The 18,487-nt window shown below is 51.3% G+C and overlaps 1 protein-coding gene across 1 annotated transcript; it reads right to left on the bottom strand.

Annotated features, from left to right (window-relative positions):
• Positions 1-5,469: 5,469 nt before the first annotated feature.
• LOC142910719 (uncharacterized) lies at positions 5,470-11,563 on the bottom strand. Its single transcript, XM_076060115.1, has 4 exons — positions 11,426-11,563; positions 9,870-10,077; positions 5,731-6,344; positions 5,470-5,574 (listed from the first exon to the last, which is right to left on the bottom strand). The coding sequence occupies exons 1-4, from the start codon at positions 11,501-11,503 to the stop codon at positions 5,470-5,472; spliced, it is 1,005 nt and encodes a 334-aa protein (XP_075916230.1). The 5' UTR covers positions 11,504-11,563.
• Positions 11,564-18,487: the final 6,924 nt, after the last annotated feature.

The raw sequence follows: 18,487 nt of genomic DNA, 5'->3' as shown, positions 1-18,487 counted from the left end.
AGCCTCTCATCAGCGTGCCTGGCAAGGCGATGTTGAATAATCCTTGCCAGGACCTTTCCCGGCACACTGAGGAGTGAGATGCCCCTGTAGTTGTTACAGTCTGTGCGGTCCCCCTTCTTAAAAAAGGGGGACCACCAGGGCATCCTTCCAATCCTGCGGGACCCGTCCAGTGTCCAGATTGTTGTTATGATGTCACATAGAGGGGCTGGTAACCCCTCCACCTTCAAAAAATTACCAAGAAACTACGACTTAAACTTAAATATGTAACAAATAAGCTTGTTCATAATAAAGGTTTTTGGGTTAGATCGCGTTTATTTATAAATGTGTCGTAACCCTCCACCACCCGACACGGCCAATCAGCAAAAAAAGTGTCACGTTGACAAAAGACAAATAATTCACTACTTCAGCCCACCGGTGTGTTGAAGAGTTAATCCACATTTACAGTTTGAGTACGACGTTTCGCTGGTAAATACATCCAGCGTCATCGGGCAATTCGCCAGAATGGTAAAGCCCTCGCTTGCTCCCGGTTTTATATAGAGCAGCAGGGTGACGTCATCACTTAACTCATATCAGGTGCAGTGATTAGAGGCGGAGGGGGGGGGGGTATTGTAATTATATAATCGATTAGTAATCAGTCATTGGTTATGATTAGTAATGAGTTGTAGATTAGTAATTCTTTAAATCAAAATGTAATGTGTATTATTTAATAATACGCTTCCAGGCCGCACTAAGCTGGTAGCTGTCAGAGCGATTAAAGTTATTCTTGTTCCTCTCAATTTCAATGGATTCTCTAATTAGTCTTTGCCAGTAATAATTAGTTTTACACACCACTGCAACATTGTCAAAATCAATTGAGTGTCCTTGTTGACAAGCATGTTCTGCCACTGCCGACAGTTGTGTTGCAGAGGCGCTGCAAAGATGGGTGGTGGTGGCGGGTTGCTGAGGAGATGGAGTCTGCCTCAGTGGCCCGTGATCACAAATCTCTATTTAACTCCATCAAAAAAGTAACCTGCAGCGCCACACCTATTACCATCATTAGGGGAAAAAACGGTGATCCAATCTCCGACCCCCAGGAACAGGTTTGCAGATTTGCTGAGCATTTCTGTGAGGTCCTGGGGAAGGGAAAATCCCTCAGCCAGGAAAACATCGTGGCATAAAGTGAGGATGACCCTGCTGAGGCTGCGGTGCCTCAAATATTGGAAGAAGTCACCCCCTGTGAGTGGCTGGCTGAGGTGCCATCTGTTGAGGAAGTACTGAAGGCGATCCGGAGTCTGAGACCAGGAAAGGCAGCGGGCAGAGATGATCTCCCAAGCGAAATGCTGAGGGAGGGTGGAGTTTGTGCACAGACTGCCCTATATGACATCATAACAACAGTCTGGACCACTGGACGGGTTCCGCAGGATTGGAAGGATGCCCTGGTGGTCCCCCTCTTTAAGAAGGGGGACCGCACAGACTGTAACAACTACAGGGGGATCTCACTCCTCAGTGTCCTGGCAAGGATTATTCAACATCGCCTAGCCAGGCACGCTGAGGAGAGGCTTGCGGGGCCCCAGTGCGGTTTCAGGAAAGGGCGGTCCTGCACAGATGCCATATTTTCTGTCCGTCTGCTACAGCAGAGGTGTAGGGAATTCCAGAAAGACCTACATCTCTACTTTATTGACCTGGTCAAGGCCTATGATACCATCAATAGGTCTGGGCTCTGGGTTGTTCTTCGTGCTTTTGGAGTACCTGACCCCCTGCTCACGATCATTAAGGACCTTCATGATGGTGAGCGTGCCCGGGTAAAACTACGTGGCCGAGAGTCCGAGCCTTTCCCTGTACACCATGGGGTGCGACAGGGATGTCCTCTGGCTCCCACATTATTTAACATCTATTTCGACCACGTAGTTCGTGAAGCCTTCAATATCTGTAGCGGGGGAATCTCCATATGGTACAGATATAATGGGAGGCTGATCGATGCCCGGGTGCGGTCAAGGGATGGCTCCCTATTGCTCAACCACGTTATGTATGCTGATGATTTGGTAATAGCTGCTCATTCGGAGGATTTGGAGACACTGCTGCTGAGGCTGGAGCGTGCCACTAAGAGATGGGGCCTTACCATCAGCCCCACCAAAACTAAGCACCTGTCTGGGTATTTTGTACCATCGGACACTCCACCCCCACAACTCCCAATCGGTGATGGGGCAGTTGTGGAGAGAGTGGAGCGTTTCCCATACCTGCGCAGTGTGCTTATGACCGGCTCCAGTTTAACAGCAGAGGTCTCACTCCGAATCAGTCGAGCGGCAATATCTTTTCATTGGTTGCGTAATGCTGTGTGGAAGCTACCTGGTCTGTCGCTCCACACTAAGCTTCAGGTCTTCTCGGCTACGGTCATTCCCTCCCTTCTCTACGCTTGCGAAACGTGGACCCCCCTAATGGAACATCTACGCTGGTTAGAAACATTTAGGCTGGCCTGCCTACGATCCATCCTGGGTTTAACCAGACTGGATTGTGTGAGGAGCTCACAAATCCTTGAAAGATCTGGGCAAGGTCCCATCGGTGAGTTACTCCGGCGGGCAAGGCTGCGATGGCTGGGTCATGTAGCCCGCATGCCCAGCCACCGCATGGCGAAACAGCTTTTGTTCGGCTGGATTGAGGGGGCTAAACGGGCACGGCACGGGCTAGAGAAGAGATGGAGTGATGTGGTACAGGAGGACGTGGAGCTGAGTGGACTTGCCGATGACTGGTACCAGCGGTGTCAAGATTGGCCTCTGTGGAGGAGGCTCGTGAAGGACGCTACTGGGCAGTTGGAGGTAGTCGCCCTCCAACAACAACGGAGGGCGGAGGAGCGACGCTCACAACAACGAGCGGAGCGCCGGGTGGCTAAAGCATAGCAGGTTGGCATAGTAGGGGGCACAGGTGGTGCATCAGCCAGCCATCTCAGTCAGTCGACCTGTGGCACCTGGGTCTGCCCCGGGACCTCCTGCCAGCGGGCGTTCGACACTCCACGTGGCCTCAAGGTGCACATGTCCTGGCACAAGCGTCGTGGTGACGTCACCGCCACTTGGTGGCGAATGGCGGTTGTTGTTGTTGTGGTTGTGTAAGTGTGTGTATAGGTGTGTGTGTAGGTGTGTGTTTAGGTGTATGTAGGTGTGTGTATAGGTGTGTATAGGTGTGTGTTTGTGTAGGTGTGTGCATGTAGGTGTGTGTGCGTGTAGGTGTGTGTGCGTCTAGGTGTGTGTGCATGTAGGTGTGTGTGTGTGTGTGTAGGTGTGTGTGTGTGTAGGTGTGTGTGTAGGTGTGTGTGTGTGTACCGAGGGAGCGTGACACGGCCAGGAAGGGGATGTTCTTCGTGGCAGAGCTTTGCTGCTCAGGGCCGCAGTGAGCCACAAGGGGCCTCCTCCAGACCACACGGCAAGGCCTCCCTGGCTTGTCCATCACCCTGGTGGGTAGACACACAAAAACAAAGATCTCCCGTGTAGCCTTAACAGACTGTAGGGGCAAGTGCTGTTAGCGAGCAGCACCTATGAAGGCCGGAACAGCACACGATGGGGTGGGTGGCCAGCACCACGCCCGACTGCCTTTGTCTCCCTAGTGGCGATGTTTACACACCGCACCAGGTATTCATTTGAGGCTGAGTTGACCTAGGGGAGGCCCTGGACCGGTTCAGATAATCGTCACTGGTGTTGGCTGTGAGCGGGAATCGAACCCGGGTCACCAGGTTCGTAGCGCAGCGCGCTAACCGCTACACTACCGCTCCCCATACACACATACACACACAACAACAACCGCCATTCGCCACTAAGTGGCGGTGACGTCACCACGACGCTTGTGTCAGGACATGTGCACCTTGAGGCCACGTGGAGTGTCGAACGCCCGCTGGCAGGAGGTCACGGGGCAGACCCAGGTGCCACGGGTCGACTGACTGAGATGACTGGCTGATGCACCACCTGTGCCCCCTACTGTGCCAACCTGCTGTGCTTTAGCCACCCGGCGCTCCGCTCGTTGTTGTGAGCGTCGCTCCTCCGCCCTCCGTTGTTGTTGGAGGGCGACTACCTCCAACTGCCCAGTAGCGTCCTTCACGAGCCTCCTCCACAGAGGCCGATCTTGACACCGCTGGTACCAGTCATCGGCAAGTCCACTCAGCTCCACGTCCTCCTGTACCACATCACTCTATCTCTTCTCTAGCCCGTGCCGCGCCCGTTTAGCCCCCTCAATCCGGCCGAACAAAAGCTGTTTCGGCATGCGGTGGCTGGGCATGAGGGCTACATGACCCACCCATCGCAGCCTTGCCCGCCGGAGGAGCTCACCGATGGGACCTTGCCCAGATCTTTCAAGGATTTGTGAGCTCCTCACACAATCCAGTCTGGTTAAACTCAGGATAGATCGTAGGCAGGCCAGCCTAAATGTTTCTAACCGGCGAAGATGTTCCACCAGGGGGGTCCACGTTTCGCAAGCGTAGAGAAGGGAGGGAATGACCGTGGCCGAGAAGACCTGAAGCTTAGTGTGGAGTGACAGACCAAGTAGCTTCCACACAGCATTACGCAACCGATGAAAAGATATTGCTGCTCGACTGATTCCGAGTGAGACCTCTGCTGCTAAACTGGAGCCGGTCATAAGCACACTTCCCAGGTATGGGAAACTCTCCACTCTCTCCACAACTGCCCCATCACCCATTGGGAGTTGTGGGGATGGAGTGTCCGATGGTACAAAATACCCAGACAGGTGCTTAGTTTTGGTGGGGCTGATGGTAAGGCCCCACCTTTTAGTGGCACGCTCCAGTCTCAGCAGCAGCGTCTCCAACTCCTCCTCCGAATGAGCAGCTATTACCAAATCATCATCATACATAACGTGGTTGAGCAATAGGGAGCCATCCCTTGACCGCACCCAGGCATCGATCAGCCTCCCATTATATCTGTACCATATGGAGATTCCCCCGCTACAGCTATTGAAGGCTTCACGAACTACATGGTCGAAATAGATGTTAAATAATGTGGGAGCCAGAGGACATCCCTGTCGCACCCCAAGGTGTACAGGGAAAGGCTCGGACTCCCGGCCACGTAGTTTTACCCGGGCCCGCTCACCATCATGAAGGTCCTTAATGATCGTGAGCAGAGGGTCAGGTACTCCAAAAGCACGAAGAACAACCCAGAGCCCAGGCCTATTGATGGTATCATAGGCCTTGACCAGGTCAATAAAGTAGAGATGTAGGTCTTGCTTGAATTCCCTACACCTCTGCTGTAGCAGACGGACAGAAAATATGGCATCTGTGCAGGACCGCCCTTTCCTGAAACCGCACACACACACATACACACACACACAACAACCGCCATTCGCCACTAAGTGGCGGTGACGTCACCACGACGCTTGTGCCAGGACATGTGCACCTTGAGGCCACGTGGAGTGTCGAACACCCGCTGCACATACACACATACACACATACATACACACATACACACACACATACATACACACATACACATGAATGTCTTACCGCCCGCCCAGCCTCTCGATGCGTTTCCTCTCCACTGGATCCTCCGGCTTGTGGTCGCGTGTCAACGCCACGGCAAGTAGCGGCACCACCTCGTCCACCACCTCGTCCACCACCTCGTCCACCACCTCGTCCACCACCTCGTCCACCACCTCCTCCTCCACCTCGTCCACCACCTCTTCCACCACCTCCTCCTCCTCCATCTCGTCCACCACCTCCTCCTTGTCCCCCACCTCGTCCACCACCTCCTCCTTGTCCACCTCCACCTCGTCCACCACCTCCTCCTTGTCCACCTCCACCTCGTCCACCACCTCCTCCTTGTCCACCTCCACCTCCACCTCGTCCACCACCTCCTTCTTGTCCACCTCCACCTCGTCCACCACCTTGTCCAGCACCTCCTCCTTGTCCACCTCCACCTCGTCCACCACCTCGTCGTTGTCCACCTCCTGCCGGGGCGGTGGCGGTGGTGGTTGTGACAGTGGTGGTTGTGGTGGTTGTGGTGGTGGTTGTGACAGTGTTGGTGGTTGTGACAGTGGTGGTGGTGGCGGTGTTGGTGGTTGTGGTGGTGGTGGTGGTGTTGCCACAGCTTGGCCGATGGCTGCTATGAATTCCGCCGCAACTTGGCCATGCGTAGGTGGGGGGCCGTCCCAGGCTAGGTGGGCCTTCACAGAAGGGGGGCCCGTTGCCGAAGGGGGGCCCATGGAAAAAATGGGGTGCATTGAAGGGGGGGGTCCGTCGGGGTGGCGCTGGGCGATGACGGCTCGCGAGTGCCCCACGTGGGCGACGTAGAGCTCGTCAGCGCCCCTGATGAGGCAGCAGCAAGCCGTGGTGCCTGCCGTGCTGGGATGGCCCTGCGGTGTGCGCGGCCAGCTGCCTGTAGGGGGGGGGGTTAGACAGGGGTGTGGGTGAGTGACTGAGTGGGTGAGTGACTGTGTGATTGAGTGCGTGGGTGGGTGACTGAGTGGGTGAGTGACTGTGTGAGTGGGTGGGTGGGTGGGTGAGTGATTGAGTGGGTGGGTGAGTGACTGAGTGGGTGAGTGACTGTGAGTGGATGGGTGAGTGATTGAGTGGGTGGGTGAGTGACTGAGTGGGTGGGTGAGTGACTGAGTGGGTGAGTGACTGTGTGGGTGGGTGAATGACTGTGTGGGTGAGTGACTGTGTGAGTAGGTGAGTGGGTGAGTGATTGAGTGGGTGAGTGGGTGGGTGAGTGACTGAGTGGGTGAGTAACTGTGTGGGTGGGTGAATGACTGTGTGGGTGACTGTGTGAGTGGGTGTGTGGGTGAGTGATTGAGTGGGTGGGTGTGCCAAAAAAAACCTCTGGAAGGTAAGATGGACAATTGTTGCTCGGAATTTTATGTTATTAAATTTGTTAAAAAATTTAAAATTGTAAAAGGTTTTTTTGTATTTTGAAACGTTTTACAATTTTCAATGTTATTGAACAAAAATATATCAAACATGAAAAATGTTGCGAGAATCTCTTACACATTAGCCATGGGTGAAATAAATGTATCGTGCAACATTCACTGCCATTAATGCAGTGCTACAGTGAAATGCAGCGAAGTGTTTGATGACGTTATTTCTGTCAATATTCCCTGCATTACATTGAGACAAAATAAAATTAGACTCTGATCAATTTATTGGTAACTCTACCGCTTCTCTTTGCTCTTCGTGATTTCCTAGGTAACTTCAGACAGCATCAGCCACACTCACGTTTCTTCACTCTCCGCTATCAAGCAGCGCCCATCGGAGAAGATCAAATTCATTATGAGACCTCCTTTGCCAGTAACAAGATATAGTAATAGGTTTTACCCTTTTAACTGGCACAAAAACTTACACCTTTATTCAAGGCATCATGTTTGCAATAACCACAACACAAGCAGTCAAAATGCAAACAAAAAAGACAACTCTGATAATAATATTGGCACTGTCCTTGAATTTGATTGGTCAACACCCGAGACGGCTTTTCTTAGAGCCTAGTCTCCACTGGTGTTGGACCAGAAGACGCCAAAAGGCGTACAACTCAAAAACAGCGCACCATCAGAGTATTCAGGGCTCGGGGTGAGCATTTACATTATGAGACCTCCTTTGCCAGTAACAAGATATAGTAATAGGTTTTACCATTTTTATTATCAGAGTTGTCTCTTTTGTTTGCATTTTGACTGCTTGTGTTGTGGTTATTGCAAACATGATGCCGTGAATAAAGGTGTCAGTTTTTGTGCCAGTTAAAAGAGTAAAACCTATTACTATACTAAGATAAAATTCGTCAGTTAAGAGCTTCGGGTGATTGAAAACAGCGCTAAGGTGAAGTTACGGGGGGGGGGGGGGGTTGTTCAAATTACGCAGCAGCCAAAGAGATTGTTCCCCCTTCGTCTATTGTGGAAGATACAGAAGACTTCCCTGATCAACAAATTAAACCAATTTCAATGTTTATTTTGCCTCTATCAGCTACATTTGGCCCCAATCACACGACAAAACGTTGCGCCTTTTGGGGTCATCATCACCTGGTCTAACACCGCAAGTGTGAGACGTCATCATCATCTGGTCTAACACCGCAAGTGTGAGACGTCATCATCACCTGGTCTAACACCGCAAGTGTGAGACATCATCATCTGGTCTAACACCGCAAGTGTGAGACGTCATCATCACGTGGTCTAACACCGTGTGTGAGATGTCATCATCATCTGGTCTAACACCGCAAGTGTGAGACGTCATCATCACCTGGTCTAACACCGCAAGTGTGAGACGTCATCATCACCTGGTCTAACACCGCGTGTGAGACGTCATCATCACCTGGTCTAACACCGGAAGTGTGAGACGTCATCATCACCTGGTCTAACACCGCAAGTGTGAGACGTCATCATCATCTGGTCTAACACCGCAAGTGTGAGACGTCATCATCACCTGGTCTAACACCGCAAGTGTGAGACGTCATCATCATCTGGTCTAACACCGCAAGTGTGAGACGTCATCATCACCTGGTCTAACACCGCAAGTGTGAAACGTCATCATCACGTGGTCTAACACCGTGTGTGAGACGTCATCATCATCTGGTCTAACACCGCAAGTGTGAGACGTCATCATCACCTGGTCTAACACCGAAAGTGTGAGACGTCATCATCACCTGGTCTAACACCGCAAGTGTGAGACGTCATCATCACCTGGTCTAACACCGCGTGTGAGACGTCATCATCACCTGGTCTAACACCGCAAGTGTGAGACGTCATCATCACCTGGTCTAACACCGCAAGTGTGAGACGTCATCATCACCTGGTCTAACACCGCAAGTGTGAGACGTCATCATCATCACCTGGTCTAACACCGCAAGTGTGAGACGTCATTATCACCTGGTCTAACACCGCAAGTGTGGGACGTCATCATCACCTGGTCTAACACCGCAAGTGTGAGACGTCATCATCACCTGGTGTAACACCGCAAGTGTGACACGTCATCATCACCTGGTCTAACGCCGCGTGTGTGACGTCATCATCACCTGGTGTAACACCGCAAGTGTGAGACATCATCATCACCTGGTCTAACACCGCAAGTGTGAGACGTCATCATCACCTGCTCTAACACCGCGTGTGAGACGTCACCATCATCATCTGGACTAACACCGCAAGTGTGAGACGTCATCATCACCTGGTCTAACACCGCGTGTGAGACGAGGCTCTAAGGGAAGCTGTCTCGGGTGTGGACTTATCAATTCCACTCCAATGCATTATCAGAGCTGCGTGTTTTGTGTTTGCATTCCGACCGCAGGTATTGTGCTCAATGCACAAACAATGACTCCTTGTACACAACAAACATTGGTGTCAGTTTTGTTGCCAGATGAAAGGGTAAAAAACACAATAATCATATTGTGCTACAGGCAAACGAGGTTCCAATGGTGGAACAAAACGTTAATTTGGTGTAGTGTATAGTGTAGTGTATAGTGTAATGTAGTGTGTAGTGTAGTGTGTAGTATATAGTGTAGTGTATAGTAGTGTATAGTGTAGTTTATAGTGTAGTGTATAGTAGTGTATAGTGTAGTGTATAGTGTAGTGTATAGTGTAGTGTATAGTAGTGTAGTGTATAGTAGTGTATAGTGTAGTGTATAGTAGTGTAGTGTATAGTAGTGTAGTGTATAGTGTAGTATATAGTGTAGTGTATAGTAGTGTATAGTAGTGTAGTGTATAGTAGTGTAGTGTATAGTGTAGTGTATAGTAGTGTATAGTGTATAGTAGTGTAGTGTATAGTGTAGTGTATAGTGTAGTGTATAGTAGTGTATAGTGTAGTGTATAGTGTAGTGTATATAGTAGTGTATAGTGTAGTGTATATAGTAGTGTATAGTAGTGTATAGTGTAGTGTATAGTATAGTAGTGTATAGTGTAGTGTATAGCGCAGCACCCGTGAGACCCACCCAGCTCCTCCCACATGGCGCGCTGGCACGCCAGGAAGCCGTCACGGATGGCGTGGCAAACTACCGCGGGATCGGCGGCGCCCCACAGCCCGGGCTGGGCGCGGATCGAGGGCCAGAGGCAGCGGCGGGCGAATCGAGCGGCCTGGGGGCCGCCGTGGCCGTCGAACACGGCCAGGAAGATGGCGTCCCCGTCGCCCTCGGTGGAGACCTGCGGGCACGGGGCGGCGAGGGGAACATCACGTGACGTGAGCGGTGCATTGTGGGTCGGCGACCCGGTGGACAAAGAGGACAAAGATCCCCGTGCAGCCTTGGCGGACCGTAGAGGCGAGTGCCGTTAGCGAGCGGCGCCAGCGATGGCCGCGAGGGCACACGAGGGGGTGGCGATGTTCACGCACCGCACCGGGTACTCGTTTGAGGCCGAATCGACCTAGGGGGAGGCCCAGAACCGGTTCAGATAATCGCCACTGGGTGTTGGCCGTGAGCGGGAATCGAACTCGAGGTCGCCAGGTTCATAGTGCAGCGCGCTAACCGCTACACTATCGCTCCCCACACACACAGAGACACACACACACAGACACACACAGAGACACACAGACACACACAGACACACACAGACACACACAGACACACACACAGACACACACACAGACACACACACAGACACACACACAGACACACACACAGACACACACACAGACACACACACAGACACACACACAGACACACACACAGACACACACACAGACACACACACAGACACACACACAGACACACACACAGACACACACACAGAGACACACACACAGACACACACACAGACACACACACACAGACACACACACACAGACACACACACACAGACACACACACACAGACACACACACACAGACACACACACACAGACACACACACACAGACACACACACACAGACACACACACACAGACACACACACACAGACACACACACACAGACACACACACACAGACACACACACACAGACACAGACACACACACACAGACACACACACACAGACACACACACACAGACACACACACACACACAGACACACACAGACACACACACACAGAGACACACACACAGAGACACACACACAGAGACACACACACAGAGACACACACACACAGAGACACACACACACAGAGACACACACACACAGAGACACACACACACAGAGACACACAGACACACAAAGACAAAGACCCCCCATATAGCCTTAACAGACTGTAGGGGCAAGTGCTGTTAACGAGCACCTATGAAGGCCGGAACGGTACACGAGGGGGTGGGTGGCCAGCACCACGCCCGACCGCCTTTGTCCCCCTAGTGGCAATGTTTACACACCGCACCAGGTACTCATTTGAGGCTGAGTCGACCTAGGGGAGGCCCGGGACCGGTTCAGATAATCGTCACTGGTGTTGTCCGTGAGCGGGATTCGAACCCGAGTCGCCAGGTTCATAGCGCAGCGCGCTAACCGCTACACTATCGCTCCCCACTACACAGACACACACAGACACACACACAGAGACTCCGCCCACCTCTGTGATGTCCTCCATGTAGCGCCGCCCCCCACGGTTGGAATCGGCGCTTACGATCAGCTTCAATGGGCTCGACATGGTGCAACCTTAACACACACACACAGACAGACACATACAGACACACAGAGACACACACACATACACACACAGACACACACACACAGAGACACACACAGACACACACACAGACACACACACAGATACACAAACACAGATACACACAGACACACACACACAACAACCTGTGTCTCTGTGTGTGTGTCTCTGGTGCAACCTTACCCCACACATACACACACAATAACCTGTGTGTGTCTGTGTGTGTGTCTGTGTGTGTGTGTCTCTGTGTGTCTGTGTGTCTCTGTGTGTGTCTGTGTGTGTGTCTGTGTGTGTGTCTCTGGTGCAACCTCACCCCCCACACACACACAACAACCTCTGTGTGTCTGTGTGTGTGTCTCTCTGTGTGGCTGTGTGTGTGTCTGTGTGTGTGTCTGTGTGTGTGTGTCTCTGGTGCAACCTCACCCCACACACACAACCACCTCTGTGTCTGTGTGTCTGTGTCTCTCTGTGTGTGTCTGTGGTGCAACCTCACCCCACACACACACAACCTGTGTGTCTGTGTGTGTGTCTCTGTGTGTGTCTGTGTGTGTCTCTTGTGCAACCTCACCCCACACACACAACCTGTGTGTCTGTGTGTGTGTCTCTGTGTGTCTGTGTGTGTCTGTGTGTGTGTCTCTTGTGCAACCTCACCCCACACACACACAGATACACAACCTGTGTGTGTGTGTATGTCTGTGTGTGTGTAGTCGTGCTCTCACTGCGGGCTACTCACAACACTGATGACAAATGTCGCCGTGACTACCACGTTTTTGCCGTCGTAAAATGACAGATTAATAATAAACACAAATTAGGTTAATAATGAAAAATGACAGATTAATAATACACACAAATTAGGTTAATAATGAAAAATGACATATTAATGACAGACTCATAATCAACAATGACAGATTAATAATGAAAACCACAGACTAATCATGGAAAATGACAGATTAATAATAAGCAGAAAAGCCTTAAAGCTCTAAGCGTGTTGTGGTGGCAGCAGCAGCAGCAGTGACGAGGCACACCACGTGACGTTGCCGGGGCAAGCCAGGGCAAGCCAGGGCAACACACGCCTCACACCACACACACAGCCTCACACTACACACAGCCTCACAGTACACACACAGCCTCACACTACACACACACAGCCTCTCATTTACACACCGACCCCCCTGGTTCCATCTGTGGGGGGCTAGTGCCCCCCTCCACACTCCCCATTAGGTGGGGGGGGACTGATCTCCCCCTCCCCACTCCCCACTAGGTGGGGGGGGGGCTGATCTTCCCCTCCCCCCTCCCCCGCGAGCGGGTGGGGTGACATCAACACCCCTCCACCCCCCCCCACTCGCCGCTGGCGGCTGCTCAGAGTTAATTATTTATTTATACTAAGCCGTTGTGTCAACAGCCAACGGGCGCTGGACGGCCCTCCCCCACCCACGTGACCCCCCCACCCACGCGCGCGACCACCCACGCGCGTGGGTGCGGGCAGCCGTAGTAGGGTAGTTTAATATGCACGCGCTGGGTAAGCAATTAATTAATTAATCTCTGCGCGCGCTCGGTAAGCAATTAATTAATTAATCTCTGCACGCGCTCGGTAAGCAATTAATTAATTAATCTCTGCGCGCTCGCTTGCGGTGAAAGTCAAACGTCCCTCTGTTTAATTATTTATTTAGGGGTGCCTATGCTGATTAAAGCCACCCACACACACGCACAGCGTGGTACGCCGATCGCTGTCCCACCGCTCTTCACAAAGATCCCCCATATAACCTTAACAGACTGTAGGGGCAAGTGCTGTTAGCGAGCAGCACCTATGAAGGCCGTAACCGCTCTTCACACATGCACACACACGCACACCGTCGTACGCCGATCGCTGTCCCACCGCTCTTCACACACACGCACACACACACATGCGTCACAAAGTCAGTAGTCTGCGCTAAGATTTATTTCCCGTGTATGTCCCCCTCCAGCCAGCAGCAGCCCTAGTGTGCTTATGATAGGTCCCCAGGATTCAGATCTCATACACAGAACAATATTATGCAGAATTTCAGGAAGAATCACACACAAACCTTCTTCTTTGATAAATTTTATTTTCTAGCTAACTTTAATTTTTGGATAATATGAAAACTCAATCTCGGGATGTTGGAATTTCAACACAGCGTTAACATGATACCATCACGATTGCGTTGTTTCACCTCGATAGCGGCACCTGTGGTTAATTCCCGACGCGTAACGCAATCGATCAGTTGTTGAGAGAGAGATTAAAAACAAGCGAACTATTCTATCAAAACCTTAACCTTATAATATGCAAACTCGTATTCTTGAATGATTACACAGCACGGCACTCGGTCTTTGATTCGTATCCAATCCTTAACACATTCTGATATGCGAAATTATTATGCTTGAAATCGTCAGCACAGTACCACGGCGATGTTCGTTCATTGATTCATCAACGATTATGCAATTAAAGCGTTCGACTGAAATAATTCTGATTGCCTCATCAACGTAACTCAATGGGTGGCGATGTTTTTCGTTATCAGCTAATAGTTGACGCAGTTATCATGAGTCTTGTATGTTTAATGGGAGGGTTGTTGATTTCTTGCGTTGAGCAAACACCTAGGTTGATTTCCTTGTCAAAAAAAATGTTTATTCGTTGTGTAGCGGTGGGGGAGTGAGAAGGGAGTGTGGGGGAGGGGCATACGAACGACTGCCAGTTTCTGTCCACCGCTGGCTGGATGAGTCAGCACGACGCTCGCCGTCGTCGCGCCGATGGGTGTTGAGTGCGGGGCCGCTGCCCTCTCAGCCCTGGTGACGCGAAGTTGCGTGCTGTAGCACGCTGGTGGCACGCTGTTGGCACGCGCTGGTGCTGGTGGCACGCTGGTGGCGCGCTGTTGGCACGCGCTGGTGCTGATGCTGGTGGCACGCTGGTGGTGCGCTGTTGGTACGCGCTGGTGCTGATGCTGGTGCTGATGGCACGCTGGTGGCGCGCGCTCCCTCTCCTTGAAGATGCGCGAACGCGCCCGTGCTGGTTCGCTGACAGCAGGTTTCCTCCACTGCTGTATGACTCACTTTTGTTGATACATCGCGACTCAGCGATCCTCGCTACTCAGCGAGGCTCGGAGCCAGCCGCTCCATGCGACTGCTCGTCCCGTGGACGTCTTGACTCGCTGATCTGTCTTGACTCTTGACTTAACTTCACTCTTTTGAAAATGCGGCTGACCGTTATATTCAAAGACAATTCTCTCTGCGCAGTGGAAAAGGGGGGGGGCGGGGTCTGTGTGTGTGAGTTCGTGTGTGTACAGATGGCTCCTGCGATAACGATGTTTACCCTGGCGTGAAATTCCTCTCTCGCGCTCTTCGGGAGAGACAACGGTGGTAGGGAGTACCTATCTCTTTATACTTTCGACTTTATATTTCTCAAATACCATTTGGTCCCATGTTCGCCAAGACTCGTGTTTGTAACTACGTCCTCCCGACACCCCTCTCGGGTTACCGAGGTTCGCATTGATATGATGGAGTTATTAGAAAGAAAAATAATTTTCATCCTGAGTTTAAGACGTCCGTTTCCAGATTGTTGGAATCCATATCCCTTGGTTCTGTAAGGTTCTATAATGGAATATCGTTTAAGGTTAACACGTTGTTATTATTAATATTATATTGCAATTTTCTTTAAAACTTTGTTTGCCTGGTTGCCGTGTGTGGGGTGGGGTGTGTCTCCTCATCAAAGCCGGCTGGCTTTTCCAGATGGCCCCTTGTGATAAGGTGTAATTCCTGCTTCTCCGCGCTGTGAGAGAGACAAAGGTGGTCGGGGTTGCTTGGGATATTGTTTAAACTCTTTCGTAAGTTTGCCCGTTCGCCTCATTCCTTCTCGATAACCTTTGATGTGACTCGGTATTTTGTCTCCAAGCTTTGTTTTAACAGTAAAAGTATTAAAGGTGAAAATCATTTGATAGCGAATTCATTATTGGATAATAATTCACTGATGTATCTGGTGGCCTGGTCTTGATTGGAGTGAGCGCTAGGACCGCTAACTTTAGCTTATTCTTGTTATTGCATTTAAAATTTGAACCGTTGTCTTAATCACAAAGGAAAAAAATATATATGGTTTAACCCGTGGGCGTCCTCGTTTCTGGCTTGCGGAGGGCTTCCCTCTGCGTGACCTCCCTTAGGGCACATCAAACTCTTGTTCATCTGGAGATCTTCGCAGATAGCTGCTAACATCCTCGCCTGGAGAGTTTTATTATTTCTTTATTTTTAATGGTCTGTTTATGATCGACATCTGGTTTTTCGTGTGCCTGGCTTACGGGTTTTATTGATTATTTTTTTGTTTGTTAAAAATATATATAACGCAAATATTATTGTTAATATCAATTTTGGAAAAGGCACATATACAACAGTTTTGTTTGCATTTTGACTGCAGGTATTGTGGTTAATGCAGTGACATGAATCCTTGTAAAAAGGTTTCAGTTTTGTTGCCAGAAAAAAGGGGAAAAACCCCTATTATTATTACAACTTGGCAGGATCTTCCTATGCAAGTCACACGACACTCGGTGAACACAAGTGCAGTAGTAGTAGTAATAAAATGACGAGCTGCATTTCTCCGGGCATGAAGCAATCAGACCCAAGCCGTGCAGATCCGTTCCTGAGAAGGCCATGCCTAGCTCGGTTTTCTCCCCCGGGCCACTGGCTTGACCCCTCCCTTCCGCCCCCCTCCTCGCCATCACGGCAGAGAAGTGATCAGAATTGAAGGTTCAATGCATGTTTGGGGTTAGCCGGTGTTACCCCCCCCCCCCCCGCAAGTTTTCGTTTTTATACGTCGCTTTCGAGATTTTTCCGCATTCACTTCTTTGAACGTTGAAAACGCGGATCCGTGAGGCGACATAAAGCGACAGACGCCGTTAGCAAACGCGCATCTTCGCCGTGAAGCCACGAGGCTTTCCGAGGGTCGGGCCCCGCTCAGAGTGGCTGGAGCCCGCCGGCGTTGGCGAAGTGGGCCATGCGGCCCGTGAAATGATGAGCCGAAATTTACTCGGGCAGAGCTCGCGGACTTTCGTGGGAATTTGTGATTTGCGACTGTGCGTTCGTGTCTGAACTGGCCTGCATTATCACCAGCTGTGGTCTCAACAGGGGTTTCCCCCCGGTGTGTAATAAAGTAAACCTGTCAATTCTAGATACCAAGGTTCTTTGCAAACCCACGGGTTTTTATCACAGATTTGTTCACGAGGCAATTCAGATCTACAAACAGACACAATTTCAACCGACAAAATGGTTTCAAATTAAGCAACCATTGGAAAGTTGCTCTAAATCGAACCAAACAATAAACTAATTTTCAATGGTACAGTATATTTTTCAAGTAATGGTACCCCAAACTTTCGCAGCTCTTAAAAATTCCCTTTTCACACCATCAATAGGTAAACTCACCCTCCCCCCCCCCCGCGCCAACCGGCATGTGCACCCGCACGTACAACACCTCTATGCTAAGTCGGCCAATCAAATGCTAATTTTTATGCTAATTCCTTTGTCAAGGCACCTTGTTTCCTCGCACACAGCTTAAAGGTTGTGGCCAAAACGTCGTGATTTTTGTTGTTTTATTTTTTACCTACGTGACTTTACCGAATAGAACCAAAGAGTATGGATCCCTGCAGTCACGAAAGCTTCAAATCTCTTTAAAGAAACGTTGCTTGATTCCATGAGGCTGAACTTATGTGTGCATTTGGATGCCTTCTCTCAGCGAGTCGGGCAACCACAAAGAGTATAAACCTGTCAACCTAAAATAACCGTCTGTCACTTTAGACGCGGCTTAAAAACGTGCGTTAATGGAGACAAACTTGTACGTACGTACGTTGAACTTCTTTTGCACCGTATGCAGCCAACCGCGCTAACCAGAGGTGCGGTCGGCTAAATCGCTGCGCGTCGTCCGTGCGGCACAGGGCCCAGTCTACCGCGTGCCGCGGCCTCCCTTCGAGCCGGGAGTCTTCCCGAGCGGCTCCTCCGACGGGAGCGTGCGGCTGTGGGAGGGTGGACCCGACGTCCCCCCGAAGCCCACCCTGCGGTGCGGCGGTCAGGCTGCGCTGGACGCCGCCTGGTCCCTCCACAGCCCCGCGCTCGCTCGTGGCCGCGCTCGCTCGTGGCCGCGCTCGCCGCGGAGGCTCCACGCGCGCGGGAACTGTCCAGCGGCACGTGCGTCAGGCCGCGTGCACGCCGCAGTGGCCGGGGTGTTAACCACACCTCGCCCGTTACGCAGCTCGCGGTGCGATCCCGAGGCCTGCGTATTTGGAGTTTTGCAGGCCTCTCTCTCCGCCTGGTTGCGTGGATTTTTTCTCCGGCTCCTCCGGTTTTTCCCTCCGCACGTAGAAAACATCGCGTCGATTATCTTCACAGTGGAACGGACTTCAGCAGCAGGCCGCGATGCCAAGGAGCGTGAAAGGCAGCAGCGGAGAGGCCGGTCGTCGCCGTGCCGGTTTTCTGTCGACGCCAGAAGCTAGCCGCTATGAGGGCGTTGAAGGCGACGGTCTGTCAGCAGCAGCCACGGCCGGTTCTGGATTCTGGCTCGTTCGGGAGGCAGTTACGGGTCGATGATTGGGGTCAAGTCTAGCGAGCAAAGGCACGATCCATCGGCTTGGAGGTGGGCAGCAAGCGGGACAGCCACGGCCGACAATTACCCCGATGGATTTAACCCTGTATGGTAATATACTCGACATGCATGGGCATACCAAGCACTCGCACCATATATTGATAGAAATTATGCTGTTTTAAAACGTGGATTCTTGGGGACTTTTTTTGGGCCATCAGCAATCACGACAATTTCCGTCTGCTTATGACAGCGTAACGTGCCGACTTATCCCGAGATCCACAAACAAAAAATATTTAGCGATCCACCCATGAATCACGATCCACGCATTGGCCACCGCTGACCTGCTCGCGCAACAGAATTGTTAACCGGTATAAAGCAGGAGATGTTTTGTGGACCAC

This window comes from Petromyzon marinus, unplaced genomic scaffold (assembly GCF_048934315.1).
Source record: "Petromyzon marinus isolate PM22_M1 ecotype Great Lakes invasive population unplaced genomic scaffold, UKy_Petmar_22M1.pri1.0 PM_G_Scaffold_15, whole genome shotgun sequence".
In the NCBI taxonomy this organism is placed as follows: domain Eukaryota; kingdom Metazoa; phylum Chordata; class Hyperoartia; order Petromyzontiformes; family Petromyzontidae; genus Petromyzon; species Petromyzon marinus.
This window is presented reverse-complemented; position numbering and strand designations above follow the sequence as displayed.

Excerpts from the sequence above, each read along its gene's own strand:
- LOC142910719 (XM_076060115.1), bottom strand. The coding sequence starts at position 11,503 with ATGTCGAGCCCATTGAAGCTGATCGTAAGCGCCGATTCCAACCGTGGG. Across the intron at positions 10,078-11,425 it reads ACATGGAGGACATCACAGAG|GTCTCCACCGAGGGCGACGG; the intron begins GTGGGCGGAGTC and ends CCGTGCCCGCAG. Across the intron at positions 6,345-9,869 it reads CGCCATGTGGGAGGAGCTGG|GCAGCTGGCCGCGCACACCG; the intron begins GTGGGTCTCACG and ends CCCCCCCTACAG.